The following is a 23,034-nucleotide window of genomic DNA, read 5'->3' as shown; positions in this document are numbered from 1 at the left end:
GTAATTGGAAGCTTCGGGTCGGTGTGTTGTCATCATGCACAGTAACACCCATTCGGCATCTTGGGGCCTGAGCGATTTGCATCACGAGGTTATCAATGCAACGGAATCAGGGTTTATAGCTTGGGCCAACATCATCATCATTCTTCATGCAGATTCAGATTGTCTGGATTCTCCGGCCACTCACTCCCTTCGCTTGGCCATTAACAAAAATGAGACCTCAAGATTTAGCCAAACCGGGAGCCATTGCCGAGGAACAATGCAATATCACGGCTCAGCAGCGTCTCACCAGCTTTGTATATCCCGTTTCGGGTTCGTAATTTATGAATTTTTTGGTAATCTAGGTTATATACATTAACGCCCCTCTTATCTATTTCAGATGCATTACCATAAGATCCGGCTCTTCCACTATTTGTCTTACTACCTCAGCGGCTCGCGCCATGGTAGCGCCATCAATAACTCGGTGATCAGCACTCCAGCTGAAGTTGGTGACCTGCTTCTTGACAACATTGTCGTTCTCGTCAAACGCAGGTACTGTGCGCATGCGTCCAATGCCCAGAATGGCCACTTCACGTTCCACAATGACAGGACTGACGTATGTACCACCCACGTTTCCAATATTGGACACTGTAATGGTGCCCCCTTGGAAATCAGCTGGCTTAAGCTTACCCTGGCTGGCCAATGCCTGAAGCCGTGAGAGCTCTGCCGCAATGGATAGGATGTTGAGAGAAGCGACGTTCTTGATCACGGGCACGACAAGCCCCCCGGTGGTGTCCATAGCGATACCAATGTTGTGTTGTGATCGATGGACGAGGCATGGCTTGTTAGTCTTGGGGTCAACATCCACCCTGGCATTGAGCATTGGGTACTGGTTCAACGCTAATGAGACAGCCTTAATTATAAAGGGTAGATATGATAGCTTGCTAGGTTGTCCCTCGACTGTAGGACCCTTAGCAATAACGCGGTTCAGTCGCTTCCGAAGCTCCACGAGACTCGAGAAGTCAACCTCGTCCGCGTAGAGAAAGTGTGGGATAGTCAAGGACCTTGTCATAGTCTTGAACATTTGCAGTTGTGTGTTAGAAAGAGGCACAACTGTTTCGGCTTGTACCGAGGTGTCTTGGGGCTTGGAAGACGCAGCAGTTGGTGATACTTGCTGGGCACTATCCTTGGCATCTCTATCCTTGATAAATCTGTAGATATCTTCCTTGAGAACCCTGCCATCTCTTCCAGTGCCATCAACATCTGCGATATTCACATTGAGCTCCTTGGAAAGATGTCGCACAGCTGGAGTAGCGATGCTGGCGCATTTGCCCTTCTCCTTGACTGGTGTCTCGGCAGGCGCTTCAAGATTCGCTTGCTGCTCTGTTCCGGCCTGGGTTTCTGTAGGTGGTGGCGGAGGGACATCCTCCTTGTCGGCTTGTTGATTTGATAGTGCGTCAACGTCCTCGGCCTTTGCCTCGCCTTCAATATCGATGTCAACAAAGGGCTTGCCGACTTTGGCCATTTCGCCGGCTTCGTAGTGCAGCTTCTTGACCACGCCTGAGAAGCGGCTTGTAATCTCCACAGACGCCTTATCACTTTGGACTTCGCATAGCGGAGAGAACTCTTCGACGCGGGCACCGGGTTCCACGAACCATTGAATGACTTCACATTCAACGATGCCTGGCTTGTGTTAGTCAGACCGGATGACATGGGGTAATTTGCGTTCACAGGCTTACCTTCACCAATGTCAGCCAGAACAACAGGTTTGATAGCCATTAATCTTCTGGATTCACTGAACCATCTTTGAGTCTTGGCCATCATAGGAGCTCGAGAGCCCATTGCCATGCTGCCCATGCCTCTGGCAACATGCCATTGCTTCTGTAGCACACGGGATCCTCGTTGAAGAAACATGATTGCTAGCAATTGGGCCTGTAAGGAGGAGAAGAATGTTCAGAGATTGTCAATAGAAGAGCCCGAGTCATCCTCATAAGAGAGAGGAGATGGTAAATATCCATGGCAGTTTAAGCCGAAGGGCTGGCTTCCATCGGCCCCGTCCGTGGATAACCGCCAATCCGGGGGAATGACGGCACTGACGAATACTAAGCCCGATCGAACCGCATCTTCGGCTCTATCTCACCCCCACACTGCCGATACAGGCAATGGCCCTGTGCTCCACTGCTCCCGTCAAACGTGGGGACTCTATGGAAACTCAAGTGAATTTTCCAACGTCGGGTCTCAGGTTTGGAGAGCCGCAAAGTCCGTCCCCTCCCCTCCCCTGCCAGCCATGATGGCATCACGACGACTCGAGCTGAGCCTCTCCGGCCTCGCTCGCCGACCTCTAACATGTTTCCTTTGCGAGGCTCGTCGCTCATTCACCACTTCGACCATCCGACTAGCGAGGACTGAAAAGCCTGGATCTGGCGCATCGTTAAATCCCCAAGAAAATGTTGCTAAGCCAATTGAGGCTCCACGAAGTTATGGAAAGCGACAAGAAGGGCACTTCGTACCGAAACCTCTTCCTCGTCCGATCGGAATGCCCCTACCGCCTAAAGCTGGAGAGAACACTGGAATTGATAGTCGATCGCTGCGACAGCGACGTGAGGATTTTGTTAATTATGACAAGCACTTGCAACGGCGCAAGGAGCTGTAAGACCATCAAGGCCGGCTGGTAACACACACACTAACGCTTCTTTGTACACAGAACTGCAAAGATTTCACGGCCGTACTTTCGAGATTGGGGCAACCTTCAATACCATGAGGGTAAATCCTTCATCGCGCCCCCACGCCTATTTAAGGCCGAGTTGTCACTATTCTTCCCCAACTTTTACGGCGAAACTCTATTGAAGACGGATAAGAACCCACGCGATACTACACCACTCCTTACTGGCAAGGCAACAGTCGTCTCTTTCTTCAGCAGCCGCTGGGCCGAGCAGCAAGCTGCGACCTTTACATCTAAGGTGGAAAACCCCGGGCTTCATGAAGTACTAAACAAACACCCGGGTACGACACAGATTGTCCACATCAACTATGAAGATAATGCCGGCAAGGCATGGTTGGTGCGTTTCTTCATGGGTTCATTGCGAAAGCAGTTCCCAGAGAAGGATTGGGACAAATACTTCCTTGTGCGACGAGGCGTTACCGACGACATTCGCGAATCCATCGGTATACTCAACAGCAAGGTCGGATACGTCTTTCTTGTCGATCAGTATTGCCGGGTTCGGTGGGCGGGCAGCGGAACCGCTCATCCCGTTGAAGCAGAGGGCTTGGCAAAGGGCCTCTCACGAATAGTCGATGAGATGAGGAACGAAGCGACCTTGCCCGCCACTGCAAAGGAGCAACATCCAGGCAAACACCATCTTGAGGTTCCAAAAATGCTGTAATTAGACGCCTTCTAGTAGAGGAAGACGATTGTAACTTTAGACATCCTAGACATCCATGGTCCCACCATGATTGTACAATATCAAACACGCTGATACCCCTGAACACCTGTGCATTATACAAAGGCAAGCTCGTCAGTTTTACGAGAAGAGGAAGAAAACAATAAAACAGAACGCAACAAAGCTTCCCATAATAATCCCGTCCCTCCTCTTCTTTGCCGATATCCTTCCGATCAGCGTATTGATCCCAGGTACTTGGCTTGCCGCGTGCGTAATCCTCCGATTGATACTCGCCAAGGTTTCACGCTGCAGATTAAAGTTGTCATTAACTGCGTACGCTTGGCTGAGAACACTGTCCGCCATATTGTTGCTATTGTCGATACGATTGCGCTCTTCCAGCATGTAATCAGCCTCGGCAGCTTCAGGGTTGTTCTGGCGGTATTCATCGATATCCGAGCGGACATTGGTCAGAAGGTTCGCCCGATCGCGCGCTTGTTGTAGCGTTGAACGCAGGCGCGCCAGATCTCTCTGATGGCCAGTAAGCTTCCTTCGAAGGAGGGACAGGTTGTTCTGTTTTGAAGCGGAGGATGCGAGATTGGGTTCGGAATCAAGAAGTCGAGTGAGCTGGTCGTTGACTGTTTCGCGCTGATGCGATGTTAGTATGTCGTATAGCAGTTTGCCAGCGAACAAAATCAGCGCATACCTTCTCTAGCAATTCTTCCAACTTTCTTTCTGTTTCGCGCTCTTCTTCTGTAGGCTTTGGTGGTACGTTAGAGGCTGTCGAGAACTGCGAATATGTGTGGAACAAGGTCTCCGTCTAAGTTACGACGACGTCAGCTAATAGTCTGGCGCATGGTATTGTTTGATGTACCTGGGTCTCCAACTGTCGAGCTTGTTGTCGAAGCTGGGCCCATCCGGCGACTCCATTCGTTGTCGACATTCTGTATATTAAAATTCTGGCTTCGTGACAATATGGTGATGTATTCGTATAATCGTCAACCTGAACTAGCCTTCCACCTCACCCATCAACACCCTGACGACCCATGTTCGAGGGATGGCAGAATCGGTACTCACACCGCCTTACGCTAGCGTCGGGATTCAGTCACGTGTAATATCACGTGCCACTCCGAAATCAAAATTCTTTGTGCAGGAGGCTGCCCCACTGCCTGCCTCAAAGCCCTAAATTTCTAACCTGCGCACGGCAACGATATCGCGACACTGAAAGCTTGAGGCAGATATCTTCCCAACACCTCGTCGACACCACTTCGCATACCACTTCGAAGCTATTCAAGATGGTGAGTACGAATAATCCTCGCCCTCTGTCACGGTAGTTGTCGGCTTGTTTTGTCGGCGTTTTGTGCGGCTGTCAAATCCTTCGAACTTTTCATCGACCAAAACACACAAAACACATTCACGATCGTTTTTCCACCCTCGAGCCTCGGCCATTGTTTCGATATAGCAACACACAAAACATGAATATGGGAAGGACAAATCGCTGACAGGTTGCAGTCGTCGGGCAAGGTCAAGGCTGGTGCGCTCTGGGGCAAGAACAAGGATGATTTGACAAAGCAGCTCGCTGAGCTCAAGACCGAGCTTGGTCAACTCCGCATCCAGAAGGTCGCCTCTTCTGGCTCCAAGCTGAACAGGATGTGAGCATTTCTCTCTCTGCAACATTGGTGTTGAAGGAGATCGTAAAATCAAAAGTGGCGTATCGCTAATGCGTTTCAAACAGCCATGACATCCGCAAGTCGATCGCCCGTGTCCTGACCGTTATCAACGCCAAGCAAAGGGCTCAGCTTCGCCTGTTCTACAAGAACAAGAAGTACGCCCCTCTCGACCTCCGACCCAAGCAGACTCGTGCCATCCGTCGCCGACTATCACCTGAGGAGAAGTCTCGCGTCCTCGAGAAGACCAAGAAGCGCACTGTTCACTTCCCTCAGCGCAAGTTCGCCATCAAGGTACGATGATTCGACGCCTTTGGAGGATTCAGAACTCTATATATGGCAAGACACTTGTTCAGAGAACCAAAATACTAACGACAAATTGCAGGCTTAAGTTAAAATGCTTGTAGTTTCTGGCGTGACAAGGACAACGGGTAGAAAGGAAACGGGGTATGGAGGGCGTGGCGTGCTTTTTCTTTGAACTAAAGGCTTCGAAATTTGCATCGCATGGCTCAGGGAATCTCGGTCTGACTTGTACTTATTTCCCGGCTTGGGGCCTCGATTCGGGACGGCATGTCCACAATGGACTGCCTGGACAGGCAGTCTTTAAAAACAAAAATGAGGTCATGATCAAGAAGTTCTGAGTGCATCCTTGTGATAGTTGTGACAAGATGGTTGCGTCCATGTAGGAGGAGGTCGTATGCCTTGGACAATCGACTCTTGGACAATCAAGACCTATGACTTTGGCAGAAACCTGAAAGATAGACAATTTACCATATTTCGTCTGAGACTATACCCCAGATCTTGCGTTAGTTTACGTTAATTCATCAATTCGATTCAAACTGACCTGGTTCTCTTGGACCTATAATATGATAAAATTCTTTCGTACGGGTCGGCCACATTCGGTTGGTCTCTGAGGCGCCTCGGATCGCTCCAACCCGCGTCACCCCACCATAACCCCAACGACATCTTTCCATCAACAAGTAAAAGACATAGAGGAAACCCAGCTTCTCATTTTCACCTCATTTCCCTTCATCTTCACCAAACCGGACACACCTGTTGGTCGTTTTGCCTCACTGATCTCATATATGAGTCATTGAAATTGCTTTTATTAATTGGGCCCTCGAATGTATCAAATGCATCAGCGTTTAAAAGAGGACCCCGCAAAGGCAGTGAATGATAATTTGATCTGCTAAAGAATCGAATTCGAGAGGATCGCGGATTAACCAATATATTGTGCATCGCTTATGTCTCAATGGAAGAAAGGGGTGGTCTCAATGATAGGCATCCAACTATTCTCAAGTGCAGAGTTGGTTGTACAGTTTTCTGAGATTCACGCCTTCAGTCGGGACTTTCAATGGACGGTATGCGGGACGAATGAACAACTATCAGAAGGCGACAATGAAGATTCAAATACCCCTCCCGGCCTCCCCCCATTGCCAAAACGATATCATTACACGACATCGGACACAGTATGCTCCAATTCTAAACTACCAGTACCTGTCGCGCTCGGCCGAACATTCTGGATCATGGTCAATCAACTCGAGAGCTTGATCTTTTTCGTGTCCATTATGGAATCGGGTATCTATCTACCTTTATCTAAGTCTTCCGCTCACTTCGTAAATATCATGTGGCTCGTCCGGAGCAGCATGGTCCAGGAACGCCAGTTTTCATCACAAATTTCAAGACAGCTTAATTAGGAGAACCTTCAACGCCAGTACCAACCTCAAAATCCCAAAACGACAGCACTTTCCTTTTTTTTGCTTTCAAAATGAGATATCCCCAACTCTGGGAAGTTTCAGAGCTTCATCTCATGAGCTTTTGCTACTCTTGCGGCCGCCATCTTGCAGATGAGTTTGCAGATGCCGACGAAGTTGATCCAGCCGATGAAAGTCTTTGCCGCAGTGCTCACAAACGTGGTTACCACGAACATTGTGCGTGCGACGGTGCTTGGATAGATTGGAAGATTCACCAAACCGCTTCCCACAGATTTCGCACTGCAAAGGCTTTTCTCCTGTATGCGTGCGCATGTGCATGGCTAAAGAGCGAGTTAGCATTTGGTATGGAGCCAGGAGTTGACATATTTACTAAGAGCACTCTGTTGCTTGAAACGCGCTTCACACCCCGGATGTTCGCACTTCCATGGTTTCTCTCCTGAGTGGGTACGCATGTGCTGCTCCAGGGATTGCTTTGCTGAAAGCATTATGCCGCAAATCTCGCATTTAACTGGTTTGTCTATCAGACCAATTAGTGCGTTCTTCGAAATTGAGCCTGATATTCAACCATATGGTACAACTCACATCCGGTATGCGTCTGCATATGTCGTTCCAATTTGCTCTTTTGCGAGAATGGACCGGGTCTTATACAAGCGTACCATGTGCAACAGAACCCATTTTCGCCCTTCTGCAGAGTCTTGACATGCTCATTCTTACAGTGGTCCTGGAGTTCTTTATTACTTCCAAACCTTTTGGAACAGAGGACGCCATCTCCTTCACAAAGCCATTGGCAGGTGAAATCGGCTTCTCCTTTTATGGCTTGCTTCTCAGCCAACTCGGTTTTCGGTGTGGGGGATTGTGAAGGCATAGAAAAGGCGCCATTATGGCTCAGCCCTGGGCCACTGGGACGACTTGCAAGATTCCCGACGTGTTGGTTGAGATCCTCAGTAAAACTAGGTCCGATTTCATGAGAGAAATCGCCAAAGTCATGACCGATCGCGGAGTCAATATCCAGAGGAACACCCTGGCCTGGTTCGACTGGGCTCATTAGGGTATTGACCACGGGTTCAGGTTCTGCCGAGGGCGTTGTAACAGACACAGATGCCGGAGTAGTGGAAACGGTGGTGCTCACGCAATGCGAATCGTTGCAGGGGATTGCTGCCTCCTGGCAAGAGGCATCAAGGCATGGCTCGAGGGCAGCACAAGTGGGTTCGAAACAACAGGCAGCATGGGAGAAGTCAAACTCGTCACAAGAAGCATCGAAGCAGCAGTCCGCATGATCTCCATCGCCACATTGACTCCAGCATTTGGCATCGCCGCATGCAGAAGTGCAGTCAACAGAGGCGGCGTTGTTGCATCCCATATGTTGTGTCCACGACATTGGCATGCAATTAGCGACGTTGGCCTGGCCCATCATGTTGGCCCAGGAGGGAGCAACGGCTTGTGGCCAACGATCATAGAGACTGGGCATTGAAAACGCATGGTTCTGGTGTTGGAATTCGCCAAACGATGTATGTTGGCTGTCTAACAGTGGCATGTTGAAGTTGTGCTGCAAATTCTCGTTGACGGTCTGAAGAACGGCTGTGGGGTCGATATGCTGGAGATTCTGATCTTGTTGAATGCTATGAGGAGAGTGCATTTGGTGCACATGCGACGACTGCTGGTAGTCTAGTTGGTGATGATATTGATGCGTCTGCTCAGACTGTCTCCTTCGCTTTTGTCGGTGCGCTGAGACTCTCATTGCCGCAGTGGACAATGTTCTTGCAGGAGAACTGGATATGTTTGATTGGGTACGGCTTTTTGCCCTCGTGGAACGGGTGTTGTTGGCCTGGTCATGACGCTGGGAGACCGTATCAGTACCGTGCTTAAGATCGAGGCCGATGTCAAGAGCGTTCTTGGTGGCAGCAGTTTTACCATAGTGGTCAAAACAGCGTTGATCGAGACAAGCGTTCTCAGTGTTGTTGCAGGTACCGAGAGAATCGAGACCGTGTGTCAGGCAGGTATCGTGACCGAGCAAACTGTCAAATCCATAGTCGACTTTTTCGGATTCGAAAGAAGTTGGCTGGTTTTGCTGCTGGTGATGATGAGCGAAAGGCGCTGAGTGGTCCATGATTTCATATATGGAATCACAACAGCAATCGCTCGGTTTGATAACGGCGATTGCTTCTCTCTTTTTTTTATCCTTTCGCGCGCGAATGTTTCTGAGTTAAATTTATGATTGAGGTGTTCATCGACGGCATTAGTATGATAATGCGAAGGCCTGGGCGGCCCTAGTGGGATGTTGCGAACGGCCCAAGAGAATCGATGAGAGTGAGAACCCGGATGGCCAGGCGGCTCAAAGGGTTGAAGGTGGAGGGGCAGGGTATGACACTAAGGCACTTTGTGAACTCCAGTGGGTCATGGTGCGTTTTAGTGGGACCAGCTTTCCTGGAATAATTATGCTCGGCCAATGAGGATGGAGGGATTGGGAGAGCAAGACAAGAGCAATCTATGGTTGCTGAGTACCTACCAGGTCGCAGAGGCAGTAGGCATTCGTTCGCTTCCATCTTTCCTGAACTAACGGATAGTTTTTAACACTAAGTAATAATGTACCTGAGGGAATAAGTCAGCAAGTGGAGGGCTTACGATTTCTTCCAACCCTGCTTTACCCGTGAAGAGCCAGTCCCGTCAGCTGGAAGACAAGTCACCAAAGTTGAGCTGGGGAACTGGGCGGGTTTGAGGACGTGGGATGCCAATCTCGGTCAATATTTATGCTTCGTTTGTTGTAAATCCATAGCCGAACTGGTTCAATACCTCAAAGTCGAGTCGATCGCTCCATCTTCCGCGTGGGGTTCATGTCTCTTGATCGCCTGCATGTATGGATATGGCCAATGACTATGGCATCCCAATTTCTGCATCGATGGAATCTCATAGTCTCTGTATAGTACTTTGTGTGCAGTTAATCCACTTCATTGCTCCAGCATGTTTCTCGGTAACTTTTCCGACTAGAGCACTGACGATATGGCCCATACAACTGGCTCAGGGACTTGCAGCGGATCGATACCCCCGGATGGCTAAAGCTCTGGTCTTGCCTTTGTTATTGGGTCTCTTTTTCAGTTGGTTTGTTCGTTGTTCACTGTTATAGCTATTGTGACTATTTGTTCCGATTATTCAGTATCAGCTTGTGTTGATGCACGTCTATGCCCATGACAACGTAATCATATCCAACCCGTACGATTTTCTACCAACAAGTGGTAGGTATAGCTGGAATAAAGATTACATATTTCTAATGACTAGCCTACCACCATGTGAACCACATGTGCTAATTGAAAAGAGAGTTGAGGTGATAAATTCAAGTTTTTAGGTGGTTACCCTATGCTTGTGCATCTTATTGTATTATCTATCTACCTTACCTTATCTATTGACAACGACACCAGCCACTCAGACCTGCTATGAAATTTCTGTACTGAAAGTAAAATAAAACTTGTCGAGGCTGCTGTATGTTTGACTGGCGTCTAGCTTGCATTAGATAGATAGGCTTCGAATTGATACAGATAATGGATAGCCACTTTAGATACAGTCGCATACGGATGTAGTTGACGCCCATATGTAACATGTAGACTGTGAACAACTTCAGAATTTGCCTTTACGAATGGCTGATTCCATGTTCGCAGCGACCTCCGTCCAGTCTTCCCGGTACCGCAACTCCCCGCTCCGGGTACGGCAGATGTAGACCCACTTGACTCCGTAATGCTCTCCGTCTTCGTCACTCAAAACTTAGGTATGAAGACCTCTTAGATAGAGAGAGATATACCAATGCAAGCCACTCGAAACCCAATGCGATTACTATCATTATCTGTCAAAGATATGTGGTCGATGAAATTGAAGTAGTTGTATTTGCCTGCTGTTGCGACTCGCACTATGCAGCTAGATTAACGGTACGTAATCAGAGAATAAGCTAAAAGGCTTATCTTAGGCTATTATATAGGTAGTTGGTATACTGCTTGAGGTGTGTTTTTGAGAGTGTTTCTTTGAGTTAATAGGCCTGACAGCTGATGTTTGCATCGCCCGCCTTACCTCGACGTTGCTCACATGCCTCCTGAGGCGCAGCGCTCCATCCCTCAGCCCATCACGATCATCCTTTGCAAGTTCTATATGACCGCAGAGTTGACTACAAGGAGTAACTGACTTCACCACGACTGAGTGATCGTCACTAGATATCTTTATACACTGACATTTACCGACACTCGATTGGGGGTATCGCAAACAAAGCTTAACGCTTCCGACCCTGTTTCCCTATATGGAAACCCCTCCTGACCTCGGATCTTGGCATAAAGAAACTCCAGCCTCACGTCTCTCGCTGCCACACAACGCTCTAATTCAATCCATCAAATTTCAATCTGGTAATCTCAGCACACGCCCAGTCTTTTCTTTGCCTTATCCCCTGTATTGTAGCCCAACAGAAAACATTAAACCCACCGCACCACACCATCGGCAGCCATGGGCAACATCTGCGGAAAGACAGAGCCAGAGGCTTTTTCGCAGCCGGGCAGAGTCTTGGGCTCCGCTCCCGCTCCAGCCGCTGGCACAGCGCCGGTTCCAAAAAAGGTCGGAGGCCCGCCAAGGACTTTGGGAAGTGGTCCAGCTGCGGAAGCTTCAGGAGAGACGGATGACGCCCGGAGGAAAGCCGCGGAAGCTGCAGAGGTGAAATCGCCCCCTACCGCGTGACTGTCATGGTGTTCCGAATCTCAACATTATTGTTATCTCGACTGACTGAACATTGCAGGCGCGCGCAAAAGCATCCTCAAAGCCAGGCGGAAAGTTGCAGACACAACTAGCAGCACAGAAGAAACAGACACGTTCAGAAACCCTCAAGGACGCTAGCCAAGAGCAGCTGCGAGCGCGTGAGGCCGATCAAGCAGCTGAAGCACGAAATTGGGCATGATGATTCAGTGTTGACTTCTCAAGAGCAGACACGTCAGAAGATGGCGCAGAGTAGCTGGTCCACGAGAATGCGGATTGGAATGCAGCGTTTACACATTGTGATCATCCAATGGCGCCTAGCAGTTCCGAGATTTTCGTCCATGTTCAGTTGGATTCTTATTTCAGAGTATTTTCAAACAAGATTATAGATGTTTTATTTCGAAAACGTTACAAGTTCAAAAACTCGGTGGGCTCAGCGTTAACCAATGTTCCCTCAGGGCTTTCCACCGAAGTAGGCATGCGACGCCATGATTAACTCCTATTTGTATACATTTTCTTCTTCTTCAAACTTCCACGTAGCCTCTGCAACGCCGTCCATCAACGAACCAGTCCATATAAGTGTAATGAAAGCAGCGGGCCGACGTCTTCCAGCGAAAGACCTCATATGGCTAGGTAATTGTATATCGTCCACTGGCTGGTGCTCGACTGTCGGCATCTGCAGCAGCTATTGTTCCCTCTCTTAATAGGCGTGTGAGTTCGCTGAGAGCGGATCCAACAACAACCTCGGTATCGCCTTCGATGAGAATATACAGTTTTGGTTCGGCTCCTGCGGGAACCTCTTTGCCCGGTGGGTAAAAGTTGCCCTTCGTTGTGATCGATGTACCTGTAGCCTCTAGGATCTTGGCTACGTTGGTTCGGTTGGTGACAGCCCATCTGGCCTTTTGAGGGAAATCGTTGATTTCCAATGTGGCATGGAACGCACCAGCATCTGGGCCCTTGTTGTCGATGGGCTGACCAGCACGAAGTTGGCCAGCCTTTCCGAGGCGGCTGTTGATGGCGGAGACGGCTGAACTGACCTTGTCGAGCGGGTCTTTGGACTTGTCTTTTACTCCCCCAGCAATGTTTGCCTGTTGGGTAGGCTTCACTTCTGCGCCTTCAGCCTTTGCTGACTCGCGGGCTTGAACGCCTGATGCTGCCGCGCGGATCGCACTGAGAGCCTTCTCTGCCTTATCGTCCTCCTCTTCCTTCTTATCTTCCTTGACCTCCTCCTCCTCGCCCTCGGCCTTGTGGGTCTTGCGCTCGCGGAGACGGGCAGCCTCACGTTCCTGATCAAGACGATCGAGACCCTTGCCGCCAAAGCCAGATGTGTCCTTGGCCTTGCCTGATTTGACCTTTTCACGATGAGCTTTCCTCATCTCGTCGAGCCTTTCTGGTACCGGCTGCCCACTCTGTTCAAGAGCCTTGGCAATGCCGACAGAGCAGTTCTCCTGCTCTGGCGTGACGAATGTGACAGCGACACCAGTATTGCCAGCACGACCAGTTCGGCCAGCACGATGAACATAATCCTCCAAGTGGTTCGGTGCATCGTAGTTAATAACGAGCTTGAGTTGCTTGACATCAAGACCACGAGCTGCCACCGAAGTAGCGATCAAGATAGGCACTACACCCTTCTTGAAGTCTGAGATGGTAGAATCACGATCAATCTGATCTTTACCTCCATGAATGGACATGCAGGGGTAACCCTTGATCATAAGCTCTTTCAATAAATCGTCGGCCTTTTCTTGACGTTCCACGAAAATGAGGGTGCGGGCATCTTCATCACGGTCGTAGAGCTCTCCAAGCAGCTCGAGAACACGCAGGAACTTGGATGGCTCATCTCGAACTTCAACGATCTGATCAATCTCCTTTGCCACAACACTACGACCGCCCACTGTAACCTCGATAGGATTCTTGAGTACCTTCTTGGTCAGCGAGTCGATGATGCGAGGCATCGTAGCCGAGAAGAGGATAGTCTGCCTGTCAGGTCGCATGTTTGCGAAGATCTTCATGACCTGAGGCTCGAAACCCATATCGAACATTCGATCAGCTTCATCAAGAACAACATATGTAACTCGCTTGAGATTAGTAACCCGCCCTTGGTTCGCAGCTAGCAGATCGATCATTCGACCAGGTGTACACACAATGATCTCCGCGCCACGCTTAAGTTCAGCAATCTGATCTCGGATGGGCGCTCCACCGTAAGCACAGACAGATCGAAGACCCATCATCTTGAGAAAAGGTTTACAGTCTCGATGAATCTGGACTGCAAGTTCTCGTGTTGGAGTCATAATCAATCCGATAGGCCCATCTGTATCCTTCAATGGAGGCTGGTCCTTGATGTGTCGGAACATGGGAAGCAAGAAAGCCATTGTCTTTCCTGAACCAGTCTTCGCCACTCCGATGACATCGCGGCCAGACATGAGAGCAGGAAGAGCCTGCATCTGGATGGGAGTAGGTTTCTCAAAGCCTAAGTTATCAATGACGTCGAGTGTTTGTCGCGTCAGACCACATTGCGCCCATTTCTGAACAGGCTTGGGAACATCCTTTCCGTTGACTTTGATGCCGTCGAGTTCTAGGCGAAGATCAGCTACCTCGGCCTCTGTGAGTAGGCTGAGTTCAGCTGGCTCGACCCAGAAGTTTTTGCGGATAGGTTCAATTTCGATCTTGCTGTAATCAATCGCCGGAATGTCTTTCTTCTTTCGCTTCGCAGTCATCGCTAGCAAGGCGTTTGCGTCACCCGTGTCCTTCTTATTGAAATCATATTCATCGTCGCTGAAGTAAGCCTCCGGCTCCTGGATCTTTTGTGCTTTGGATGTCCTAGCCGGTTGTTTCACGTCTGTCTGCCTGAGATCAGCCATGAATGCATCCAGTGGGTCGACGTCATCCTCCTCCTCGTCAACTTCCATCTGTGTGGTGATGTCGGGTTGAGCGGCGTTGTTGTTCGACATGGTATCTCCATTGATCTGGATTTCGGTCGTCTTTGACTCTTCCTCACCCGTATCCATTTGATTCTCTGCCTGCAACCGTCTCTCGTGAGCTGCACGAGCAGCAGCGGCGGCCTCCTCTTCAGTCTCCGCGAAGTTGTCCCCATCGGATTCATCATCATCCTGATCGGCATATGGAGTGTCGTCAGCCTCGATGGGCAGGGCAGGAAGCTTAGTAAGTTTTCGTTTAGTAGTGTCTTCTTCATCCAAGTCAAGCTTCCGTTTAGTGGGGAGCTTGTCAGTTTCTGCATTATTCTTCACGAATCCAAACCCACTAGCTTTTGTTCGATTCGCAGGGAGAGCCGATGCTAAGATAGGTTTGTCAGTTGAGCTTGAAGGGAGAACCGAGGATGAGAACCTACCGCTGGTAGACGGTTTTACAGGCACTGGGGGCTTGGCAGGGACCGGGAGCTTTTCGGGCTGCCCCCCCAGAGAGCCCAAGGCTGGTTTTACGCCTTCATGTGTCCGGGAAGCTGCCGATTTCTTTGCGATGGCCTTAGGGTCAAACTTGCCAGAGTATGGGACGACAGGTGAAGCAACAGTCGGTGTTGCAGCCGGCGAAGCAGTCGCAGAAACTGATGGAGAAACTGTTTTTGAGGACGCCCCACTCGCTTTCTTGTCCATTTCAGCCAAGAGGTTCCTTGTCTGGCTAGGGTTTACTTCTTTTTGTTTCTGGCTCGCATTCTCCTTCTTCTTCTTCCACGCTTCAAGTTTGGCTAATCGTTCAGCCTTCTTGTTGACCTCCGGCTGTCCAGAATCAGCCTTGGGTTTCTGCAATCGACATCCATTAGCAATACTTTCATGAAAGAGAGACTGCAATCGAACCTCCTCAGTATCGGGATTACCACTGTCGCCAAGTGAGATCTTCTGTGTTCTACCATCTTCACGAATGCTGCGAGTAAGGGAGTCAGCCGTACCCTCACGGCGCCCAGGGGTGCGGTTGCGGGAGTCGTCTCGCCTTCTCACATCCCGATCACCTTCTCGGCTGCGGTTGTGTCGCCTATCGGGTGATCGATTGCGATCATCGTAGCGTTCTCGGGATCTCCTGCGATCTCTTTCGCGGTGGTCTCGTCGTCCACCTCGGTAATAATTGTCGTCGCGCCGGTCTATAGAGCGGTCTCTCCGTCGATAATAATCTCGATCTCGCCCATGGTCTCTATCTCTTTCGCGGTCGCGGTTTCTGGGCTGTTCATGGATAAGATCGTCAGAATAAAACCGGCCACAGTTAGGTGGTTGCCTTCTCACATCTGGACTGCGTGATCTGCTACGTCGCCGATGGTCCCGTCCATCGTTACGCCGATCCCTAGCTCGACGATCATCATTGCGGTGACGGCGAGAGCTGTGGGTGCTGCCTGCAGGACTTGGTGAGCGCGAGTCTCTCGGCCGAGCCATTATTGGTGGTCTCGCAGGCTCAGCAGGACACTTCGTTGGTGAGTAGTACTTTGAAACGGAAGGCCGAAGCCTAGGCAATGCGCCACAAGCGCGTGATCGTATATTCGCGGCGCAAATTTACAGGCCCGTAAGCTTCCCTCAAGCGCCTTGTCCGAGTAATCAGGCGCCGCAGTTTGTCTCTGGATGAATATAGGGAAGGCCGTTGTGTTGATGTGAGAATGAAACTTTAGCTTCATTGGAAGGCTGATGGGCTGAAAGTCTGGGGTTCATTATCCGGGCTTTATCCAACAAAAAGACCCACACACAGGAGCCGCGCTAGTCCCAAACGGATTCTAGGTCAAGCTACCTCGGTTTCATGTTGATTGACTGCGTCAGTCTCATCTCCAACATCTCAAAGTTCAAGGTGACAGTATGGCCGGCCTCGTCGGATATGCAAGCAGCGATGATGAGGAAGAAATACAAGAGGTCGAACCTCCTCTATCTCAGAATAAGGTAAGAAATTTCCCATGACTGTTCCCCACCATATAGCAACAACTTTGTCTAATTATCATCAGCAAAGAGTGAACACTACAGATGACAAACAGCAAGATCGAGAAGTAAAGGAGAAGACCAATACATTGGGTAAGGACCTCCTCATTCGCACTCTCCACATACCTGATTCCGTTTCAAGCCATCTCTGACCTTGCTACTATGTAGCGTCTGAGTATAAGAGTCTGGAAGATGTTCCCATCGGACCAGTTCAACAAAATGCTGCGCCCTTGGGACCTTTCCTACCACCCATGGAAGGAGCTGTTCTAGATGATCAAGATCCAGCATCTAGATCTGCTTCACCATACTCGAGCAATCGTGCTCTTCTTCGTGACCTGACGTTACCATCAGCACCTAACCTAAACATTCCCCCATCGCCCCCAGGATCACCACCGCCCGGCACAAACAAGAAATTTGAGAAATTCCTTGAGCTCAAGAAGAAGGGAACACACTTCAATGCCAAACTGGAGCAATCAACTGCACTCAAAAATCCCAGTTTGATGGATAAACTGATGAGATTTGTCGAAGTCGATGAGCACAGTCAGTATTCAACTACATTAGCTACGGATTTGTGGAATCCTGCAGCGTTTCCAGAATGGGCGTTCAAGGAGAAGCTACGGAAGAGCCACGACAAAGTGCTGAAGGAGAAAGAAGCAGAGAAGACCACTGGTACCAGGACGACCGTTGAATTTGTCCCATCGTCAACATCGGCAGGCCAGGATACAACAGCGAGAAGTGGACTCTTAAGAGGCGAGAAACGGAAAAGTAGTTGGAATTAAGAATGAAGGCGCCAGGTCACAACATATGATCGCAGCGATAGCACTTTGCCGAGGAAAATGACCAGCAGACATCACACTCACGAGATGGAGAGCCGGAAGTTTTTATTCAGAGACCTGTTGGACACAGGGTGACTCGCATCAAAGGTATCATTATAACCGCCCGCGCCTTTGGTCAAACCACCACCTCCTCATAGCTTTACATTAATCGACCCGACGGCGTACATCATCCATCGCCACCAGAATTGCATAATTCATGACCTTTCTGTTGCTTCCATGCACACAGGGCATGCAGCCCATAATCCCAATGAATCCTGCAATTAATCATTCTTGCTCTGGCACTTGACCTCATAGTCGAGGTCCTTCTTCAAAATGGCACCAATGTCGATTTCAACTGTTTGATTTGAACTCGCCAGTGCTGCGGCGAAATAGGTAAGATTTTCACCATGGTTGATGACCGACTTGCCCAGTAACTTGAAGGGGAGGATGCCTGTTTTGCAGTAGGGCTCTTGCTGGACGGCGTTGAGTATAATACTCTGGTTCATGCTGGCGGTGATGTTGACGACGTTGTCACCTGGCTTGAGCACCAAGTTTGGAATCGTCAGGGTGCCGACTTCAATATCTCCAACAAAATTTGTGAAGGTGACGTTGCCCTGAATTCACGATTAGTTTGGCAAATGCATCGACTGTGAACGATAGCTTACATTATCCAGTGTGAACACGGAAGCGTTTGGAATCGTGGTGGTGCCGTTGAAGTTGGGCCCGTCTTTACCACTACCAAAGCCGATGTGGCCGTCGTTGACTTCAGTGCCAGCGAAATGGTTAAGACCCTTGAGTTCCAATGTCTTCTTGAAGGTGACGCCGTACTTGCGCGATAGACCGCTTGGCTTCACTTTCGTCTTTCCGTATACGGTGACACGGACTGTCTCATTGTTGTGGAACCAGACGTTGAAACGAGTGAACTCCTCCATGTCGGTGATTGTGACCTGCTGGCTCACATTGACGACCTGGTGTTTGTTGCTGTTGGTCTCTGGCATCTTCACGGTAGCAAACGCCACATGTGCTGGCCAATCCTCGAGATACATATCAGCCTCAAAAGGATCAACCTTGGCATGGATCTTGCCATCGGTTGTGATAGAAGAATCGATTTCCATGAGATAGGCGTCACTCTCGGTGTCAAGAATTCGAACGGATTGGATTTCCAACTTGGCTTCGTTGATCTTACTTTGTGCAATCTTCGGGACAGCGACAAGAATTCTAAGGGGTTAAGTCAGTTCTGCAATGGACGCTTGAAAGAACAGCGGCTTGCAACTCACATCACAGGAACCACGATGACAACAATGACGCAGAGAATAATGAGATAAACCCACCAGAAGCGTTTGCAGTGTCTCGCGCAAGTTCGCTTCTTGGACCTGGGGACAGTCCCATTCTCGGTCTGGGTGACCTCGTTCTTTTCCGACATGTTGACCTGATAATAGGAAAGAAAGGATAATTAGGGGTGTGAAAGGGGTATTGTAACAAGACAGGACAGGTCCGACGTCGTGGAAGTGAAGAAGAACAAGCCAATCTTCAACATACACCAAATGGCGATGAAGAGGGAACAATGGCCGAACTTAAGTATTTCCACCAGGGTTCACCTACTCGGTCGAACTGGCAATCTGCAAACCTTGCGGCGAAGCAAGAAGGAAGTAACGACACCCACAAATAATCTATGCAGCCTTCAACCTTGGCGGGACTAGATCGCCATGATCCGAGTCCCTTTGCATCTGTACCCGGGCATTGACTGCCCAATCAGGCAAGTGTCCGATGAGCGACACGGCGCTATTCCCCAGGTTTGCCCCGCATGGGTTGGGGGTGGAGAGGGGATGCTTCCTTCGATTGAAAGCCCCTGGTCAAGCCCTCCTGCTTCTTAGGCTCCTGGTCCGTTATATCCATTGTTCCTCGGCAGCTTGTGAATCTCCTGGAAGCACCACATGTACATGGGGTATCTTCTTGCAGTCTCTATGTCTATTGTCCGACGTCGCCAAACCGCGCTGATTAACCCGGACGATGCCCGGCACGCCCTCCATCTTCTGCTGCATACACGCAGGATCGCGGATCGCTCAGACAACCTTGCTCTCTTTCCCTAGTTTAACAAAGCTTGTTTGTGAAAGGACCCCTCAGATTGAGGGCAAAGCATGGGCATAAACTGGGCCGATTTGACATGGCACATGATACAACACATTGGATACAAATCGAAGCCTCCTTGAACCCTGCCGCCGCTTTAAACAGTGCATTTTTGAATTGTCTGGTGGCAAGGTCTATATAGGATACTTTTGATTAGCAAGTGTTCCTGAGCCGTCCCTAATTGGCTAAGCAAATTTACGTGGCAGAGGTTGTTGACGTTGAGGAATCATCAAACGGAGTCGTCTTTTTGAGACACCATGCCAACTGAAAGATGAGCTCATAGAGTCAAAATATCCACGAAAAGAATGTGCCGAACGGAGAGAAGAGAACTTTGCACGCGACAGGCATAGAATTGAGGTTGCTAATTAAAACCGACGAATCACGAAACATCCTTCAGCTAGGCCAACACAGAAGCCTGCGCCCTCCTTTCTCAATTCGACGATCAACATCAAGCAGCAAGCAGACTAAGCCCAACCGGGTCGAACAGAAGTTGGAATGTTCGTCCAACGGAAATGCATCGTCATTGACGGTTGGGATTGTCTGTCATATATCGTTGATGAGTCGTAACACCCCTCTTCCTACATTGCACCAAATATTTAAAGTTGTTCAGTGGCTTGTCATGACAACCAACCAATTTATTCTGATTGGCATGAATGACACGACACGCCACGTTAGAAAGCGGCACCTGAGCTTCGGAGTGGCTCCAAGAGAAGCAAGCGGCGCAGAAGGGTTCAGCTCAGTTATCCATGTGCCCTCTGGGAGGGCCGGCTGTGACACACCATCTCGGTCGGGCATCCTCACATGGTATGGTTGGTTTCCAAGTTTTCTAAGCCCAGGGTGTGATTTGATTTGATAACCCTTGTCCCTGCATTGTCACCACAAATCACTACTACATAGTTTGGCTTTGTGGAATCTATTTATTATTTCCGCCATGACGGCAGGGCAAGATAAATTGATTGACAGAGAACTGATCGGTACTTGTCTCTACAGAGAATTCCGTGTCTTTTTTTCATGACGTGTTCTTCCTGAAACACCCAAACTTCATTAGTTCACACATCGCCAGGCAACCCTAGAAACCAATTCCAACTGCGCCGCATGATGCCTCCTCGGCACAGCTAACATTTACGGCCAGCCCTTCGTACAGTATCGTATCATTCTCCTTATTCCCCCTCCCCGATTACTCAATTTCAGCTTTCAGATCTTATTGCTTTTGCCTCCGAAGCGGGCCACGATTCCCCCTGCAAGGTTAGATAGTGGTGAAATCAAAAGTTTGGCTTTTTAATCCTGAACTACTATTGTAAATTTTTTACTTGCAGTGAGAACATCCCAATTTCTTAGAGAAACTCATTCTTTGGAATAATGTTTTCGAAATGTATTAGTACGGTGGAAAAGTTGAAGGATTTCATCAGAGAGATTCTTATGCCTCACTTTTCCCCATCCCCGCGATGTTACCCAGAGGCAACGGTGTTGGCCAGCCCACCATATTACCAAAGCCGTCTTCCCCGAGAGCTCCCGCTGTTGCCGCTTCGATTAGGGAAACAGGGCTCCCTGGTAATTGCAGTGGAGACTGAAGGAGATCTAGTATCCAAGCCGAGGCTGCATCTGGCATATGAAGATATCGCCGCCTGCTGCTTCATACTTTACAGCTTAGACTTTGTCCACAAGCCCTGACGGTCCAGCCCTGAATCTCCATCGTAGATATCTCGTTCCACCTGTCGAGCATTGACCTGCCAAGCGAGTTAGTCGAGATCGCCAACCACGGGGAGCAGAGTCTGGGGAAAAGATGGGGAAATCTTACGAATTTAGGTCCGAGCTCCGAGATACTCTTGGCTCCGAGTAGTCGCATACATGTTGCTGTTTCTGCCTCGAGGACTGTTTTGCATGTGTTAGCCGGGGTTCGGGCATTCTCAAAATCACAGGCTCAACTTACTCTCGAGTGTTCTCTCAACGCCGGCTTGGCCACCAGCGCCAAGTCCAAAGAGAGCACCTCGTCCAATACCGACTCCGCTGGCTCCCAGACACAATGCTTTTACAACATCTGTTCCTCGCTTGATGCCTCCATCAACCCATATTTGGACCTTGCTCAGAACCTCAGGGCAGTATTTGCGGATTTCGAGAAGTGTGTGTATAGCTGGAGGGGCTGTGTCGGCAGCACGACCGCCGTGGTTCGATAAGATGATGGCCTTTACTTGAGGAGCATACTTGGCTGCGAGATAAGCATCCTCATGAGTCTGCAGACCCTTGAGAACGATGGGTAGATCTGTGTGAGCAGCTAGCCAGGGAAGAGTTGTCTTCCAAGTCAAGTCGGCCGCTGTGCCGAAAAACAGCTGTTGACCAACACCTCCAGCACCGGGCTTGCTCTCACCACTGGCAGGACTGGGTTCAGAGTAATCAAAGTTTTGCTTCTCATCCAGCTCGCGTTTACCAGGAACAGGCGCATCAAGGGTCAGGCAGATAAATTTGTAGTACTCTCGCATAGAGTTGATGCGCTTGAGCATAGCCTCGCTTTTCTCTCGCTGGTTCTGGACGTAGAGCTGCCAACCGAAAGTCTGGCCTGGCTTTGCGCCCTCGATGATTTGCTCAGGAGTCATCGACGCGTTGTTCGACACAATCTGCATGGCACCGAATCGAGAGCATGCCTTGGCGATGCCTTGTTCTCCATCGGGATGAGCTAGACGGGCCATAGCAGCAGGGGCGACAAAGATTGGTAGCCCGACTCTGTTGCCAATCAATGTGGTTGAAAGATCGCAAGCTGTACAATCAACAAATACGCGTGGCCTAAGAAGTATATTTTTATAGACATGGTTGTTGTACGTTTTTGAAAATAGATCGTCGGCGGCTGAAAAGTAGTATGCCCAAGCCTTTTTCGAAATGCGCTTGGTAGCCTCCTCCTCGATCTCATCAAGATTCATGAGTGATGCCATTGGTGGTGGCTGGTTATCTCGGGACTGTGTGGTGGTGTTTTCGCCGGTCGATTGGGAGTCAGTGAGTGTTTCGGGATTCACTTCACCGAGGATATTCTCGGGCTTGAGGTTCTCCTCGAGGGTTCCCGGTGGGTGAACGGGATCATATTCATCGGTGGCATCCTTTCCCGCCAGCTTCAGGATGATCTTCTTACCACCGGGGTGCGATGGAAGAAACTCAGTCACATCGTAGACTTTGCCATAGAGAATGACCCAGCAGCTCTCCGGGGTGTTGTGTTTGGCCACTATCGCGAGTGTGTCAGTTATTGCGCCCTCTGTTAACATTGTTGAGTTCCAATCAGCGTTGTTCATACCTTCAGCCGCGTCGAAAACCTTGGCCATGCTGTGTATGTGCAGAGTCGAGTCAATTGAGTTGCAAGAGGAAAGATGTGGCGCGAAATGGTCTATTAAAGATGTCAAGACCAGTTTGACTGATCTACAGACTCGGCAGATACTGTCCCGCCTCCAATTGGGTTCTCAGAATTGGGGGTTTCCTTGGGGGTGGTTTGTGGGACGCAGATGTTATGAGAATGTAATTGATACGGAAATGTGGCTAAATGCCCAAGAGAAGTTGATGAGGCGGCTTCGAATCACAAGGACGCTCTCATGAGCAAGGATTCATACAATTTACATGGAGATATCCATTGTTCAGTCTCATCATGGCACGAAATACAAGGCTGTGTACAATTACGCTGCCCGCCATTGGGTCGGACTGGATCCCGATCATGACCGGCGACCTTGGCCGAAAAAACATGGAGCAGCGTGTTGAGT

The 23,034-nt window shown here is 49.6% G+C and overlaps 11 protein-coding genes across 20 annotated transcripts; 5 read left to right on the top strand and 6 right to left on the bottom strand.

The window, feature by feature from the left end:
- Positions 1-25: 25 nt before the first annotated feature.
- FOIG_00869 (2-oxoisovalerate dehydrogenase E2 component (dihydrolipoyl transacylase)) lies at positions 26-2,019 on the bottom strand. Its single transcript, XM_031197341.1, has 2 exons — positions 1,716-2,019; positions 26-1,659 (listed from the first exon to the last, which is right to left on the bottom strand). The coding sequence occupies exons 1-2, from the start codon at positions 1,888-1,890 to the stop codon at positions 368-370; spliced, it is 1,467 nt and encodes a 488-aa protein (XP_031073108.1). The 5' UTR covers positions 1,891-2,019; the 3' UTR covers positions 26-367.
- Positions 2,020-2,132: 113 nt separating this feature from the next.
- Positions 2,133-3,514, top strand: FOIG_00868 (uncharacterized protein). The gene is made up of 2 exons (XM_031197340.1): positions 2,133-2,625; positions 2,681-3,514. The coding sequence occupies exons 1-2, from the start codon at positions 2,264-2,266 to the stop codon at positions 3,357-3,359; spliced, it is 1,041 nt and encodes a 346-aa protein (XP_031073107.1). The 5' UTR covers positions 2,133-2,263; the 3' UTR covers positions 3,360-3,514.
- FOIG_00867 (uncharacterized protein) lies at positions 2,195-5,435 on the bottom strand. The gene is made up of 3 exons (XM_031197339.1): positions 4,228-5,435; positions 4,060-4,173; positions 2,195-4,001 (listed from the first exon to the last, which is right to left on the bottom strand). Exons 1-3 carry the CDS (start codon positions 4,294-4,296, stop codon positions 3,498-3,500), a joined length of 687 nt encoding a protein of 228 aa, XP_031073106.1. The 5' UTR covers positions 4,297-5,435; the 3' UTR covers positions 2,195-3,497.
- On the top strand, positions 4,457-5,879 carry FOIG_00866 (60S ribosomal protein L35). The gene is made up of 4 exons (XM_031197338.1): positions 4,457-4,651; positions 4,866-5,005; positions 5,089-5,314; positions 5,406-5,879. The coding sequence occupies exons 1-4, from the start codon at positions 4,649-4,651 to the stop codon at positions 5,409-5,411; spliced, it is 375 nt and encodes a 124-aa protein (XP_031073105.1). The 5' UTR covers positions 4,457-4,648; the 3' UTR covers positions 5,412-5,879.
- Positions 5,880-6,013: 134 nt separating this feature from the next.
- FOIG_00864 (uncharacterized protein) lies at positions 6,014-9,413 on the bottom strand. 3 transcript variants are annotated; one of them, XM_031197334.1, is made up of 3 exons: positions 7,318-9,413; positions 7,106-7,252; positions 6,014-7,055 (listed from the first exon to the last, which is right to left on the bottom strand). In XM_031197334.1, the coding sequence occupies exons 1-3, from the start codon at positions 8,840-8,842 to the stop codon at positions 6,829-6,831; spliced, it is 1,899 nt and encodes a 632-aa protein (XP_031073101.1). In that variant the 5' UTR covers positions 8,843-9,413; the 3' UTR covers positions 6,014-6,828. The 3 variants fall into 3 exon arrangements, with proteins under 3 accessions (XP_031073101.1, XP_031073103.1, XP_031073102.1); XM_031197336.1 differs by having other exon boundaries at positions 7,106-9,350; XM_031197335.1 differs by having other exon boundaries at positions 6,014-7,252; positions 7,318-9,350.
- Positions 6,140-7,241, top strand: FOIG_00865 (uncharacterized protein). The gene has a single exon (XM_031197337.1). The coding sequence runs from the start codon at positions 6,265-6,267 to the stop codon at positions 6,715-6,717; it is 453 nt and encodes a 150-aa protein (XP_031073104.1). The 5' UTR covers positions 6,140-6,264; the 3' UTR covers positions 6,718-7,241.
- A 1,798-nt stretch (positions 9,414-11,211) lies between the features above and the next one.
- Positions 11,212-11,656, top strand: FOIG_00863 (uncharacterized protein; the record flags this gene model as incomplete). Its single annotated transcript, XM_031197333.1, has 2 exons — positions 11,212-11,415; positions 11,498-11,656. The coding sequence occupies 2 exons, from the start codon at positions 11,212-11,214 to the stop codon at positions 11,654-11,656; spliced, it is 363 nt and encodes a 120-aa protein (XP_031073100.1).
- Positions 11,657-11,754: 98 nt separating this feature from the next.
- FOIG_00862 (pre-mRNA-processing ATP-dependent RNA helicase PRP5) lies at positions 11,755-16,076 on the bottom strand. 3 transcript variants are annotated; one of them, XM_031197330.1, is made up of 5 exons: positions 15,880-16,076; positions 15,684-15,790; positions 15,264-15,623; positions 14,801-15,209; positions 11,755-14,746 (listed from the first exon to the last, which is right to left on the bottom strand). In XM_031197330.1, exons 1-5 carry the CDS (start codon positions 16,064-16,066, stop codon positions 12,084-12,086), a joined length of 3,726 nt encoding a protein of 1,241 aa, XP_031073097.1. In that variant the 5' UTR covers positions 16,067-16,076; the 3' UTR covers positions 11,755-12,083. The 3 variants fall into 3 exon arrangements, with proteins under 3 accessions (XP_031073097.1, XP_031073099.1, XP_031073098.1); XM_031197332.1 differs by having other exon boundaries at positions 15,684-16,076; XM_031197331.1 differs by having other exon boundaries at positions 15,264-16,076.
- Positions 16,076-22,536, top strand: FOIG_00860 (uncharacterized protein). Of its 3 annotated transcripts, XM_031197328.1 has the most exons (5): positions 16,206-16,322; positions 16,385-16,451; positions 16,527-17,776; positions 17,848-17,894; positions 17,949-22,536. In XM_031197328.1, the coding sequence occupies exons 1-3, from the start codon at positions 16,242-16,244 to the stop codon at positions 17,135-17,137; spliced, it is 759 nt and encodes a 252-aa protein (XP_031073095.1). In that variant the 5' UTR covers positions 16,206-16,241; the 3' UTR covers positions 17,138-17,776; positions 17,848-17,894; positions 17,949-22,536. The 3 variants fall into 3 exon arrangements, with proteins under 3 accessions (XP_031073093.1, XP_031073095.1, XP_031073094.1); XM_031197326.1 differs by having other exon boundaries at positions 16,076-16,322; positions 17,848-22,536; XM_031197327.1 differs by having other exon boundaries at positions 16,527-22,536.
- On the bottom strand, positions 16,500-20,244 carry FOIG_00861 (uncharacterized protein). Its single transcript, XM_031197329.1, has 3 exons — positions 18,451-20,244; positions 17,839-18,391; positions 16,500-17,787 (listed from the first exon to the last, which is right to left on the bottom strand). Exons 1-3 carry the CDS (start codon positions 18,594-18,596, stop codon positions 17,455-17,457), a joined length of 1,032 nt encoding a protein of 343 aa, XP_031073096.1. The 5' UTR covers positions 18,597-20,244; the 3' UTR covers positions 16,500-17,454.
- On the bottom strand, positions 20,249-22,943 carry FOIG_00859 (L-lactate dehydrogenase (cytochrome)). Of its 4 annotated transcripts, XM_031197323.1 has the most exons (4): positions 22,578-22,943; positions 21,231-22,508; positions 21,099-21,172; positions 20,249-21,027 (listed from the first exon to the last, which is right to left on the bottom strand). In XM_031197323.1, exons 1-4 carry the CDS (start codon positions 22,603-22,605, stop codon positions 20,941-20,943), a joined length of 1,467 nt encoding a protein of 488 aa, XP_031073090.1. In that variant the 5' UTR covers positions 22,606-22,943; the 3' UTR covers positions 20,249-20,940. The 4 variants fall into 4 exon arrangements, with proteins under 4 accessions (XP_031073090.1, XP_031073092.1, XP_031073089.1 ...); XM_031197325.1 differs by having other exon boundaries at positions 21,099-22,508; XM_031197322.1 differs by having other exon boundaries at positions 20,249-21,172; positions 22,578-22,929.
- Between the last annotated feature and the right edge of the window lie 91 nt (positions 22,944-23,034).

The sequence above is a fragment of the Fusarium odoratissimum genome, assembly GCF_000260195.1.
Source record: "Fusarium odoratissimum NRRL 54006 unplaced genomic scaffold supercont1.1, whole genome shotgun sequence".
In the NCBI taxonomy this organism is placed as follows: domain Eukaryota; kingdom Fungi; phylum Ascomycota; class Sordariomycetes; order Hypocreales; family Nectriaceae; genus Fusarium; species Fusarium odoratissimum.
This window is presented reverse-complemented; position numbering and strand designations above follow the sequence as displayed.

Bases quoted from the DNA above. Each gene is read 5' to 3' on its own strand.
- FOIG_00869 (XM_031197341.1), bottom strand. From the start codon at position 1,890: ATGTTTCTTCAACGAGGATCCCGTGTGCTACAGAAGCAATGGCATGTT. The intron at 1,660-1,715 runs GTAAGCCTGTGA...AACACAAGCCAG, and splicing joins TCTGGCTGACATTGGTGAAG to GCATCGTTGAATGTGAAGTC.
- FOIG_00868 (XM_031197340.1), top strand. From the start codon at position 2,264: ATGATGGCATCACGACGACTCGAGCTGAGCCTCTCCGGCCTCGCTCGC. The intron at 2,626-2,680 runs GTAAGACCATCA...CTTTGTACACAG, and splicing joins TTGCAACGGCGCAAGGAGCT to AACTGCAAAGATTTCACGGC.
- FOIG_00867 (XM_031197339.1), bottom strand. From the start codon at position 4,296: ATGTCGACAACGAATGGAGTCGCCGGATGGGCCCAGCTTCGACAACAA. The intron at 4,174-4,227 runs GTACATCAAACA...GTCGTAACTTAG, and splicing joins CTCGACAGTTGGAGACCCAG to ACGGAGACCTTGTTCCACAC. The intron at 4,002-4,059 runs GTATGCGCTGAT...ACATCGCATCAG, and splicing joins TGGAAGAATTGCTAGAGAAG to CGCGAAACAGTCAACGACCA.
- FOIG_00866 (XM_031197338.1), top strand. The intron at 5,006-5,088 runs GTGAGCATTTCT...CGTTTCAAACAG, and splicing joins GGCTCCAAGCTGAACAGGAT to CCATGACATCCGCAAGTCGA.
- FOIG_00865 (XM_031197337.1), top strand. From the start codon at position 6,265: ATGTCTCAATGGAAGAAAGGGGTGGTCTCAATGATAGGCATCCAACTA.
- FOIG_00864 (XM_031197334.1), bottom strand. From the start codon at position 8,842: ATGGACCACTCAGCGCCTTTCGCTCATCATCACCAGCAGCAAAACCAG. The intron at 7,253-7,317 runs GTGAGTTGTACC...TTGGTCTGATAG, and splicing joins TATGCAGACGCATACCGGAT to ACAAACCAGTTAAATGCGAG. The intron at 7,056-7,105 runs GTAAATATGTCA...CTCGCTCTTTAG, and splicing joins CAAGCAACAGAGTGCTCTTA to CCATGCACATGCGCACGCAT.
- FOIG_00862 (XM_031197330.1), bottom strand. From the start codon at position 16,066: ATGAAGCTAAAGTTTCATTCTCACATCAACACAACGGCCTTCCCTATA. The intron at 15,791-15,879 runs GTACTACTCACC...CAAGTCCTGCAG, and splicing joins CTTCGGCCTTCCGTTTCAAA to GCAGCACCCACAGCTCTCGC. The intron at 15,624-15,683 runs GTGAGAAGGCAA...ATCCATGAACAG, and splicing joins GCAGATCACGCAGTCCAGAT to CCCAGAAACCGCGACCGCGA.
- FOIG_00860 (XM_031197326.1), top strand. From the start codon at position 16,242: ATGGCCGGCCTCGTCGGATATGCAAGCAGCGATGATGAGGAAGAAATA. The intron at 16,323-16,384 runs GTAAGAAATTTC...AATTATCATCAG, and splicing joins CTCCTCTATCTCAGAATAAG to CAAAGAGTGAACACTACAGA. The intron at 16,452-16,526 runs GTAAGGACCTCC...GCTACTATGTAG, and splicing joins GGAGAAGACCAATACATTGG to CGTCTGAGTATAAGAGTCTG.
- FOIG_00861 (XM_031197329.1), bottom strand. From the start codon at position 18,596: ATGTCGGAAAAGAACGAGGTCACCCAGACCGAGAATGGGACTGTCCCC. The intron at 18,392-18,450 runs GTGAGTTGCAAG...TTAACCCCTTAG, and splicing joins GTCATCGTGGTTCCTGTGAT to AATTCTTGTCGCTGTCCCGA. The intron at 17,788-17,838 runs GTAAGCTATCGT...TCGTGAATTCAG, and splicing joins CCGTGTTCACACTGGATAAT to GGCAACGTCACCTTCACAAA.
- FOIG_00859 (XM_031197322.1), bottom strand. From the start codon at position 22,605: ATGGCCAAGGTTTTCGACGCGGCTGAAG. The intron at 22,509-22,577 runs GTATGAACAACG...CACTCGCGATAG, and splicing joins GGTTTTCGACGCGGCTGAAG to TGGCCAAACACAACACCCCG. The intron at 21,173-21,230 runs GTAAGTTGAGCC...CATGCAAAACAG, and splicing joins CGTTGAGAGAACACTCGAGA to TCCTCGAGGCAGAAACAGCA.